We start from the raw sequence: 13,068 nt of genomic DNA, 5'->3' as shown, positions 1-13,068 counted from the left end.
CTGAACTGATAATGCACATTGCATTCAAAACCTCGTCCCCTCTATGAACACACCGAACCTTAAAAATATTAGAAATTTATGGACTAGGATTAATTGGTTCAAATGGCTCTGAGCACTATGGGATGTAACATTTGAGGTTATCAGTACCCTAGAACTTAGAACTACTTAAACCTAACTAACCTAAGGACATCACACACGTCTACGCCCAAGGCAGGATTCAAACCTCCGACCTTAGCAGTCGCACGGTTCCAGACTGAAGCGCCTAGAACCGCTCGGCGATTGTGGCTGATTAGGATGTGATTAGTGATGTGATGGACATGGATCATTGAACATTATTATTCTTTGAACAATTTTTTATAATTTGTGTGTTAAAGGTCAATTAACTACATTGATCTGGAAAACAAAGATATCAGTCAAAGTAGACATTGCAAGAAACAATAGTCCAACACATGTAGTCCTAGGCATTATTAATATTTTTCGTTTTAGCATGAGACTTGGCTGTTCCATGCCAGGGTTGATTTCAGAAGTAATGAAATTCTCAAGTTATGTATCACTGCCTACACAACACCAAATATTTGCTTACTCAGAATTAAGAGTGGATTATTATCATCAGCGAAAAAGTGACCACTGTAACTCGCAAATGAAATTCTTTCTTTTGAATAGGTAATTTTTTTGTTTTTGTTTTTAGGAATTTGTAGTAAGTTGTTACATGTGACATATGTCCTGGGCCATTTTGTCCTGTCTATTCCTATGTAACATTTATTTGGAGCAGATTAGTTGGAGGAATGTACTACCATTTCCATAACACCATTCAGAACAGTCATTATGATGACATTTGATTCTTTATAATTAATATTCAACAGCCACTGGAATATGTTGTGCAGTCCTCATAAAAATATGTAAAACTTGTAACTTACATAATAAATACAAATTCACATTACCATGAGTGGGTGCACATTTGTGTTTCTTGTTAACTGTGTGTGAGCACTCATGTTGGACACCACTGTAATTTTCTGAGTGTCCAAAGGTTTTGAATTGCAATGTGTAGTCCAGAGTTGGAGCACTCATCAGCCTTGGAGGATCCGGTGAAACAGCAAATGTTGCGTATGGGCTCATCTCATATATTTCTGAAAGAGAAAAACTTGTCATTTACATAGTGACTTACTCTTCAAAAATGGTATGCAATAAACTGATATTAGAAAAAAGGGGTGGGGGCAGGTAATTGAACTGAGGTAAAAAACATAGACTTTTCATTCAGTCATTAAAAAAGTAAATAACTCTTCAATAATTTTCCAATTGTTTGGAGACACACCAATCATAACAGAGAAGGTTACAGTCCATATTCAGAATTCAGGTCCATCTAATTCCTTGTGCATTTCTATTAATGTGGAACCTTTATGTACATATCTTCATTTCACTGCCTTCCCTGACTTACTACACATTTTCATTTCTTTGCCCTCTCTTCATTTTTATATATTCTATTGAATATCTATCATGCTGACTCTTTAAACGTGCAATGTATCAGCTGCTTTGTAGAAATAACAAACTTTGTCCGCGGAAAAAATAGTGGCTTGCTAATCATTTACTTGAGTGTTTATTACCCTTAATTCAAGGTTTCAGTTTATTTACTATTATTCCTCTTGCAAAAAAAAAGAAAAATTCTCAGTGCACAATGCCATAAAAAATCCAAAGCATGGGGAGGAAGTCAACAGCACAAGTGACAAAAATAAAAACAAACAATTGTATTGTGTCAACATCTACAAATAAAAGTGTCACAAAAATGAAACTGGAATAAAGAAAAACAGAAGGAAACAATGAATCAGTTCAGCATTGCATATTCTCATTACCAGGTTTCAGCAGAAAATTACAAAACAATATCTGACAGAAGCAGTAGGCTTCATAAAAAGATGTTTTTCATAAAGAAGAGGCCCTCTATTTCGAAAACTTATTAGTCTATCACTAAACGACAGAAATTTTATGCAAGAAACAAAATTGATTTTTTAACTTAATTTCCTTTTATATCATTTCACTTCAGCCATCATTTTTGCAATGAGTAATTGTTTCACTGAAGTCCACTTTTGTAAATTATGCAAAATACTTGTGTACAGGACATTAAAATGTTTCCAGTTATATTTGAAAAATATGGAAATATTCCGAAGTCAGAGGATACAAATACAGTAAACATGGGTGACATTACAACAATTTACACTTAAAATCCGCAGTATTCCCACAGCTGAAACATCTTTGTGGACAGATGTATTTTCCCAATAAAAGGTGTCATTAACACACATCTCATTTATCCTCATGTATTTTTCATTTCACTAGTCCAAAAGACTTGCATTGTATTTTCAAGTTATAAGAAATATTCCTTTTGCATACCATCTGGAGATGAAACTGACAGTAACTTGTTTCTATGAGCTGCTTTTATTCCAGCTACAATGTTAAGAAGTTCAATTTTGCATTTAGTTTTGTATAACATGCAACAAATATGCCACACAACTTAAAAAAAATTCTCTTAATTAAATCTTCATGCAGGATGTACTGTACTCTTTCTTCTGACAGATCTACACTGGCATGACAAAAAAGTCTTGGGATAGATATATGCAGATGGTGGTAGCATTGTGAACACAAATTATAAAAGGTTAGCGTATTGGTGAACCTGTCATTTATACTCAGGTGATTCATGTAAACAGGTTTCCAACATTATTATGGCCACACTGTGGGAATTAACAAACTTTAATTGCGGAATTGTAATTGGAGGTAGATGTGTGGGACATTACATTACAGAAATTGTTAGAAAATTCAATATTCTGAGATTCATAATGACTAGAGAGTTTTGGGAATACCAAATTCTAGGCATTACTTCACACCACAGACAACACAGTGGCTGACGGCCTTTATGTAGTGACAGAACAGCAATGTTGTCAGTGCTAATTGACAAACAACATTGCTTGAAGTAATTGCAAAAATCAATGCGGGATGTTTGACAAACATATCCATTGGGACAGTGTGGTGAAATTTGGCTATGGCCATGGCGACAGATGACCGACATGAGTGTCCTTGCTAACAGCGCAACATCACCTGCAGTGCCTCTCATGGGCACGTGACCATAGTGGTTGGACCCTATGCGACTGGAAAATTGCGGCCTGGTCAGATGAGTCTTGATTTCAGTTAGTAAAGAGTTGATGGTCGGATCAAGTGTGGTTCCCACCCCACAAAACCATTGACCCAAGTTGTCAATAAGGCACTGTACAAGCTGGTGATAGCTGCATTATGGTGTGGGCTGTGTTTACATGGAATGAACTGGGTCCTCTGGTCCAACTGAAAAGATCATTGATTGGAAATTGTTATATTCAGCTACTTGGAGACTATTTGCTGCAGCCATTCATGGACTTCATGTTCCCAAACAATAATGGAATTTTATGGATGACAATGGACCATGACACTGGGCAACAGCTGCTAGCGATCGGTTTGAAGAACATTCTATGGAATTCAAGTGAATTGTTTTGTCACCTAGGTTGCCCTACATGAATCCCATCAAACATTTATGGGGCATAATTGAAAGGTCAGTTTGTGCACAAAATCCTGCATTGGCAACACTTTTGCAATTATGGATGGTTACAGAGATAACCACGAAAACTGTTCAAAGTGTTACTTTCTTAGATAAAAAAAAAAAAAAATGATGTCTTGTGTCATAACGAGTGTACAACTGATCGTGACATTGTAAAAACCTGCAATCCGGACACCAACAGTAAACTTGGAAACAGTGATAAGGGCAAACACGTATCATTAAGGAAAAAGTGTGGTATTCTCTTGCTTGCCGACAGCCACGGCAGAAAGCTATCAAGCATGCTCCGAGAGAAAAATCGAGAAACTGAAGTGACTAGCATAGTGAAACCCGGTGCAGGAACACACCATGTCGTAGAAACTGATCTTCAGATAAACACAATACAGGATAATGGCTTTATAGTACGTATAGCGAGTTTGAATGACATAGCTAAAAATGAAGCCGATGCCTGCATTAAAATGCTACAGAACTTTCTAGAAGTGAATATATCTAGGAACACAATAGCAGCCACTGTGCCTCATAGACATGACCTAATTTACAGATCGTGTGTTAATAAAGAAATTAGGAAAACTAACATCAAAATTAAGAAATTGTGTGCAGAATACGCAAAGTGCGATGTACTGGATGTAAGTAAACTACATCGAAACCTACACACCAAACACGGAATGCACCTTAATTATGGCGGAAAAAGTGTTATCTGCGATCACATCAGTGAAATAATTAAAGAAAGACTATTACGAAATAGATCTGTCTATCGGCTTCCTGAAAGACTTACAGGCAAAAATGAGGAAAGCAAATTCGAGAAGAACGAAGAAAGCAGGAAAGAGGAGGCATCAGAAGATCCACAAAGGACTGCAGTAGCTGCATCTGTAAGAGTTAATTTAAGAACAAGGTAGAATATTCCCAAAAAGCAGGATTTTTTCTATCCACCTCTGAGAAAAGAAAAAGCTTAGCACCACCAAACAAGTTAAAGATATCATAATCAAACAAGTTAAAGATACAATATAAAACTTGCAAAGGACTCCATCAGCAAATTGTAGTAAATAAGGTAAAGTCTGAACCTCCTCACCAATGCGTAAAAAAATTAAACAAAAAAATTCTTGATCTAAAAGTATACATCCATAATGTACAAGGGCTCAAAACCAAACTTAATGAATTAGAAATTTTGTTATCGAGTGCAAGTGATCTGTCAGATACACAGATATTATCTTTTAATGAACATTTCATGAGGTCTTTTGAAATACACTCCTGGAAATTGAAATAAGAACACCGTGAATTCATTGTCCCAGGAAGGGGAAACTTTATTGACACATTCCTGGGGTCAGATACATCACATGATCACACTGACAGAACCACAGGCACATAGACACAGGCAACAGAGCATGCACAATGTTGGCACTAGTACAGTGTATATCCACCTTTCGCAGCAATGCAGGCTGCTATTCTCCCATGAGACAATCGTAGAGATGCTGGATGAAGTCCTGTGGAACGGCTTGCCATGCCATTTCCACCTGGCACCTCAGTTGGACCAGCGTTCGTGCTGGACGTGCAGACCGCATGAGACGATGCTTCATCCAGTCCCAAACATGCTCAATGGGGGACAGATCCGGAGATCTTGCTGGCCAGGGTAGTTGACTTACACCTTCTAGAGCACGTTGGGTGGCACGGGATACATGCGGACGTGCATTGTCCTGTTGGAACAGCAAGTTCCCTTGCCGGTCTAGGAATGGTAGAACGATGGGTTCGATGACGTTTTGGATGTACCGTGCACTATTCAGTGTCCCCTCGATGATCACCAGAGGTGTACGGCCAGTGTAGGAGATCGCTCCCCACACCATGATGCCGGGTGTTGGCCCTGTGTGCCTCGGTCTTATGCAGTCCTGATTGTGGCACTCACCTGCATGGCGCCAAACACGTATCCGACCATCATTGGCACCAAGGCAGAAGCGACTCTCATCGCTGAAGACGACACGTCTCCATTCGTCCCTCCATTCACGCCTGTCGCGACACCACTGGAGGCGGGCTGCATGATGTTGGGGCGTGAGCGGAAGATGGCCTAACGGTGTGCGGGACCGTAGCCTAGCTTCATGGAGACGGTTGCGAATGGTCCTCGCCGATACCCCAGGAGCAACAGTGTCCCTAATTTGCTGGGAAGTGGCGGTGCAGTCCCCTACGGCACTGCGTAGGATCCTGCGGTCTTGGCGTCCATCCGTGCATCGCTGCGGTCCGGTCCCAGGTCGACAGGCACGTGCACCTTCCGCCGACCACTGGCAACAACATCGATGTACTGTGGAGACCTCACGCCCCACGTGTTGAGCAACTCGGCGGTACGTCCACCCGGTCTCCTGCATGCCCACTATATGCCCTCACTCAAAGTCCGTCAACTGCACATACGGTTTACGTCCACGCTGTCGCGGCATGCTACCAGTGTTAAAGACTGCGATGGAGCTCCGTATGCCACGCAAACTGGCTGACACTGACGGCAGTGGTGCACAAATGCTGCACAGCTAGCGCCATTCGACGGCCAACACCGCAGTTCCTGGTGTGTCCGCTGTGCCGTGCGTGTGATCATTGCTTGTACAGCCCTCTCGCAGTGTCCGGAGCAAGTATGGTGGGTCTAACACACCGGTGTCAATGTGTTCTTTTTTCCATTTCCAGGAGTGTAGAAAGTGTTGTGATACCAAATTTTAAACTCGTGGGACACTTCTCAAGAACATCTTACAAAGGTGGAGGTAGTTGCATATTTGTAAAAGACAACATTACTGCTACACCTTTTGATATTTGCAATTCGTATAGTATTGAAAAAGATATAGAACTGTCAGGTGTAGAGCTTACAGATCTAAATGTTTATATAATAGCACTTTACAAGTCACCCTCTGGTAACATAGTGACTTTCTACAAAAATCTAGCACCAGTAATAGAAAATCTAAGTAAAAGAAAATCATATAGTGTTCTAATATGTGGTGACTATAATATAGATTTTCTCTCAGAAAACTCTAGCCATCTAAGCATTAAAAATCTTATGAAGAGCTACAACCTAGACCTAATGGTTAACACTCCAACCAGGATAACAAATCACAGTACCACTTGTCTGGATCAAGTAGCAAGCAATATAAATTGTACTGTATCCTCCGTCAAACTAGGATTTTCAGACCACAATGCATTAATTATGCAAGTCTGGTTGCAAAATAACAGTCATGAACACAATAAAATCACTGTACAGAGGAGAAACTTCAATAAAACCCAAATGCATACTTTTCTCTGATATATAGAAAATGAAAACTGGCAGAATGTATATGAGGCTCAAACAGCAGACAGCAAATATGAAGCATTCTTGGATATTTTCTGTTATTATTTTAATTGCCACGTTCTTTTACAAACAAAATGTATCAACAGAGATAGAAAACTCTCCAGCTGGATCACTCCAGGAATCATTAGATCATCACAAAGAAAAAAAGAACTTTTTTACATTAGCAAATCCAAAGTAGGCAGTAGTGAAGCATTTAAGTCATACGTTACTCTACATAAAAAGATATTAAGGAATGTAGTAAATGCAGCCAAAAAGCTACAGAATGATAACTACCTCAAATTGTCATCAAATAAGAGCAAAAGCATGTGGCAACTTATTAATATGAATACTAATAGAGGAAAACAACTACAAAGTGATATTAGCTTAAAAATAAAAGGGAAAATTACTCTCCAGTGGGAAAGAAATAGCAGAGGAATTCAATAGCTACTTTACAGAAACAGTAGAAAACCTGGCTAACCATCTTAAAAATAGCTGTCCCTTACAACTAGAACCAAACTTATGCTCTGAGACTCTATTTTTAAGGCCTACATCTGAAATTGAAATAGAAAGGACACTTCATAGCAAAATTTTAAAAAAATCATCTGCTGGACAAGATCAAATTCCATGCTTCCTCCTTCATAATTGCAGTAACTTTATCAGTAAACCCCTAGCCCACATAATAAACTTATCATTCCTGAATGGTGCATTTCCTGGTATGCTCAAAATTGCAAATATTGTACCTGTCCACAAAAAAGGAAGCAAAGAGGATCCCAGTAATTATCGACCAATTGCACTGCTTTCAACTTTTAGTAAAGTATTTGAATACATAATGGCCACCAGAATCATGTCCTTTCTAGACAAAGAAAATATCCTGTCACCTGCTCAGTTCGGCTTCCAAAGTAAGAAAGCTATAATTGATACAATACAAGAATTTCTAGATCATGCACTGGAGCTTGTGGACAAAAAACTCCCAGCCATAGGTATCTTCCTAGATCTAACAAAGGCATTCGACATGGTTAATCATAGTATACTTTTGCAAAAGAAGCATTCCTATGGAATAAGAGGAAATGCCTATGACTGGTTTTAAAGCTATCTGGAAGATCGACAGCAGTATGTCGAGTTAAATGAAACTAAGCTCTCAGGTATAGCTAGCACTGCACATTCCTCCATACATACCATAAAGCAAGGCGTTCCCCAAGGTTCCATCCTGGGCCCCTTGCTGTTCTTACTTTACGTAAATGACCTTCCTCACAGCCTACCAGACACAAAAACTCTTTTGTTTGGTGATGACACCTCTATACTCATATCTGCGCCTGAACAATTTCTCCAATCTAATATAGATAGGACCACAGATCAAATAAGTCAATGGCTTCAAAGTAACAGGCTGCTGTTTAATGCAAAAAAAGTCAATTGGAATAACCTTCCACACTGCCCAAAACAGAAATCCATTACTACCAACTATACCACTGGAAAAAAGTAATGTTAAACTAGAAAATGAAATAAAATTTTTGGGGGTCACTATTACTAATACGCTCACATGGAAAAGGCACATTGACGTTACCAGCACAAAACTTAGTAAAGTATGCTTCATGATTAGATCAATAAGGAACGTCACTAGCACAAGCACCCTAACCACAATGTACCATGCACTCTTTCACTCTGTACTTAACTAGGGAATTATCTTCTGGGGCCAAAATTCTGAATCAATTAAGATATTCGAACTGCAAAAGAAGATAGTCAGAACAATTATGTTCAAAAAACAAAGAGACACTTGTAAACCATTATTTAAGAAGCTAAATATTTTGCCCCTCCCATGCCAATACATACTAGAATTATTATTCTTTACCAAAAAAAGTATCAACAAAATTAGCAAAAATTACCATGATTATGACACAAGATCAAAAACCTCTCTAAGAATACTTCCCCACTCAACAAAACTGTACAGTGATGGTGTCAAGTGCATAGGAATAAAATTATATTATAGGAATATATATATATATCAAATTCCATTATATATATATATATATATATATATATATATATATATATATATATATATATATATATATATATATATATATATATATATATATAAAACAGAAAGAAACTTCCACATGGGAAAAATATATTAAAAACAAAGATTCCAAGACTTACCAAGCGGGAAAGCGCCGGCAGACAGGCACATGAACAAAACACACACACAGAATTACGAGCTTTCGCAACTGGCAGTTGCTTTGTCAGGAAAGAGGGAAGGAGAGGGAAAAATGAAAGGATGTGGGTTTTAAGGGAGAGGGTAAGGAGTCATTCCAATCCCGGGAGCGGAAAGACTTGCCTTAGGGGAAAAAAAGGACAGGTGTACACTCGCACACACACACACACATATCCATCCGCACATACATAGACACAAGCAGACATGCTTGTATATATAAGAACTCCAAGAAATAAATAAATTCAAACAGGCAGTGAAATCTCTTTTAATAAATGACTGCTTTTATACCATCCAGGAATATTTGGAATTAAAATTGTCTTAGTGCATTATAATGTATCAAAGCTGAATGTTGTTAAGTCAGTTTTGTCACATCATGTAACAATTCCCTGTAAAGCTGTAACTTTAAGTAACATAATTTTGTAGTTAATGTAAAATAATCATTCTTCTGTGTTCTTGTTTACTGTTTTAGACTCCTGTAAACTGTATATTTGTATTGACTTATCCCATATCAGTTGTACAAGCCATTGTACTGATTTGATCTACGGGACAAATAATAAATAAATAAATAAATAAAAATAAAGCATGGCTCAATATTTCTGCAGGGTAGTTCGAATGATTTGTTGAGTCCATGCTGTGTCAAGATGCTCCACTATGTCAGGCAAAAGGAGTTACAACATGATATTATGAGGTATCCCTTGACTTTTGTCACCTCAGTGTATGTCATCAGCTGATTTGTACACCTACACTGTTGGCCTTGTATTACATCATGCACTTTCTAGGAGTTTTTCTCTGTGGATACTGTTTTAGAGACTGTTCAACATGTAGTTCATTCTAAACAGAAGTATAGTTACCTTTGAAAGAGCAAATTCTTTGTAAGTATTTGTAAACATAAATATTATGTGCATTGCATCCACTGGCCCCAGTGGGCCGAACAGTAGTGACTGACTGCCGTATCATTTTCTGCCAGTGTCATCACTGGATGCTGGACACAGGGATGTGGGTCGGCACACCACTCTCCCAGCCATTGTTAGTGACCTGGAGCACTACTACTATTTCAAGTAGCTCCTCAGTCAGCATCATGAGGCTGAGTGCACCCCATTCCAGTCCTCCCACCAAGGAAAATTTCGTGGCAGCACTGGAAATCGAACCCAGGTCTTCCATATGATAGTCAGACAGACTAAACACTCAGCAACAGAGGCAAACCCTTATCAGTAATCACTAAATTAAAATTAATTTCTTCTGGTGGTAAGCAGCCAAAATAATAATAATAATAATAATAATAATACATGGCAAGCACCCGTATCATCTAACACAGCCACACATCGATCAAGATGCATCCAACACATGGCTAAGAAAAGGCAATATATACAGTGAGATGGAAGGATTCATGATTGCAATACAGGATCAAACAATAAACACCAGATATTACAACAAGCATATTATTAAAGATCCCAATACCACAACAGATAAATGCAGACTTTGCAAACAACAAATAGAAACAGTAGATCACATCACAAGCGGATGTACAATACTAGCAAATACAGAATACCCCAGAAGACATGACAATGTAGCAAAAATAATACATCAACAGCTTGCCTTAGAACATAAACTTATAAAACAACACGTTCCCACATACAAGTATGCACCACAAAATGTACTGGAGAATGATGAATACAAATTACATTGGAACAGAACCATTATAACAGATAAAACAACACCACATAACATAACCTGACATCATACTCACCAATAAAAAGAAGAAATTACACAACTAATCGAAATATCCATACCCAATACAACAAATATACAAAAGAAAACAGGAGAAAAAATTGAAAAATACATCCAACTGGCTGAGGAAGTCAAGAATATGTGGCATCAGGATAAAGTTGACATTATACCAATTGTACTATCAACTACAGGAGTCATAACACACAATATGCACCAGTACATCAATGCAATACAGCTACAGCCAAATTTATATATACAACTACAGAAATCCGTAATTATTGATACATGTTCAATTACCCGAAAGTTCCTAAATGCAATATAACATATACCGTACAGTTAAAAGGAAGTCACGCTTGATCAAGGTCCGTGTCACTTTCTACTTTAGACCAGACATAATGTCTGAGATAAGAAAGAAATAATAATAATAATAATTATTATTATTGTTATGGTACAGTATTCCACTGTATCAATTTGATTGAAACTCACACTACATGACTAATTTTTAAAAAACCCTGTAAATGAAACCCTTATGCAAATCATGCTCCTGCTTGTCTTGATGAGTATAAACATAAAAGCTAGGAAATCAGAAATCACTACCACACTACACTACACTGTCACTACAGGACAGACACAGAAGATTATACAAAACACTAATAAAGTGTGAGCAGAATATGCTCAAAGAATCTGTTCATAGTAGTCAGAAACCCAAAACCACCAGCAATCAAAGGAATTTCCATGCACCCTGGGAGAAACCAATTTCACGACAACACAAGTAGACAGCCTGTGAATACAGCACAACGGAAACAATACAATGTCACACCCCTATAAGAAGGTAAGAAATATCCTTACTGATAAAGGCAAAAAATTAAAAAGGTTTTAGGGCCAGACAGCAAATATACAGAACACCTCAAAGAATCCTATCTCGTGATAGAAGACTGCTGAATGAAACTATTCAACAATTGCAGGAGCACAGGGAAAATACCACAACGGAGAACATCAATGATGAATGGGCCCATACAGAGGCATAGCCCTTGAAAAAACATCTTTCAAATTTTTCTTGGAAATCTTAACCAGCAGGCTTAACACTGAAGTAGATGTCCATTACTTGGTGGTGCACACCAAATAACAAAAGTACAGGGTGTCCTTTACAAACCTTCCACACTTCAAAGGCCTGCGAAAAAAATAAAAATAAAAGAATTATAGTACATATGATAATGAAATTGCACCATATGCTGCAGCATCTCAAAGAATTTGTAGCCCCCTGTTAGACATGCCATCTGTTATTGCCACAGTGCAGCATGATTGCATGAATTGAAAATGGCAGCTCCACAGCAACCAGTAGAGTGATTTGCAGAGACAAAATAGCCGATCAAGGTGCACAGAAATTATTGTAGGTTGCATGGATGTGATTCACCTTACGTGAAAACAATTAAGGAATGGTATCATGAGTTACTGGCAAATGGAAGTGTTCTGAAACATTCAGGCAGTGCATGTTGCAGTGTTTTGGAGGAGATAGTTGAGAACATCAGACAAGTGTTTCCAAGAAGCCCATGTAATTCAAGTCAGCAGGCATTAGGCAACTTAATGTACCATGAGTAAAACTGCATTGTGTAGAACACCACGAGCTTCATTTGCAAGCTTAGAAACTGCAAATTCTGCAACATTTAATTACAAACGTGCTGACAACAGTTTGCTATGGATATGCTGCAGCATATTGACATGAATGCCGGCTTCTTGGAAAGATATACTGACATACTGCCAAGTGGAGATCCTATAAATCTGGTGTAACTGGATCTCCACTTGGCAGTATACCATTCTTCGGCCTTCACATATGCTGTATTGGCTTAATCAAACAATGAAGGGAAAAAAAAGTTGATGAAATTTATAAGGATCAGTCAAACAAATATGAGACAATTGGAAAAAATAAGTAAATTGTTTATTATTTCAAAAGTAATTGCCACAACTGTTGGTATATTTATCCCACTGTGAGACAAGGTGGTCAGTGCCTTCATGGAAAAATGTGTCCAGTTGCTTATGAATGTTGCTAGGCATATACCTCTTCATCCAATGAATGTCTTTCTTCAGGGCTCAACAAACATGGTTGTTGCTTTGAGAGAGATCAAGACTGTGTGGTGGATGTGTAAGGGCTTCTCAAGAAACTTCTGCAGCATAGTCGAAATAACCTTGGCAACATGTGAGCTCCCCCCATTCAATTTCCTTATTTTTGGAGTCCTGAAGAAGAACCTTTACGGCTGTTGATATGCTTTGGACAAA

The 13,068-nt window shown here is 38.1% G+C and overlaps 1 protein-coding gene across 1 annotated transcript in view; it reads right to left on the bottom strand.

Moving 5' to 3' along the window:
* LOC126297570 (Down syndrome cell adhesion molecule-like protein Dscam2) overlaps positions 1–13,068 on the bottom strand; it is a 647,360-nt gene that overhangs the window by 47,093 nt on the left and 587,199 nt on the right. The window contains exon 34 of the mRNA XM_049988565.1: positions 942–1,127. Coding sequence (XP_049844522.1) covers positions 942–1,127 — 186 coding nt within the window. The remainder of the gene's footprint in view (positions 1–941; positions 1,128–13,068) is intronic.

This window comes from Schistocerca gregaria, chromosome 1 (assembly GCF_023897955.1).
Source record: "Schistocerca gregaria isolate iqSchGreg1 chromosome 1, iqSchGreg1.2, whole genome shotgun sequence".
In the NCBI taxonomy this organism is placed as follows: domain Eukaryota; kingdom Metazoa; phylum Arthropoda; class Insecta; order Orthoptera; family Acrididae; genus Schistocerca; species Schistocerca gregaria.
This window is presented reverse-complemented; position numbering and strand designations above follow the sequence as displayed.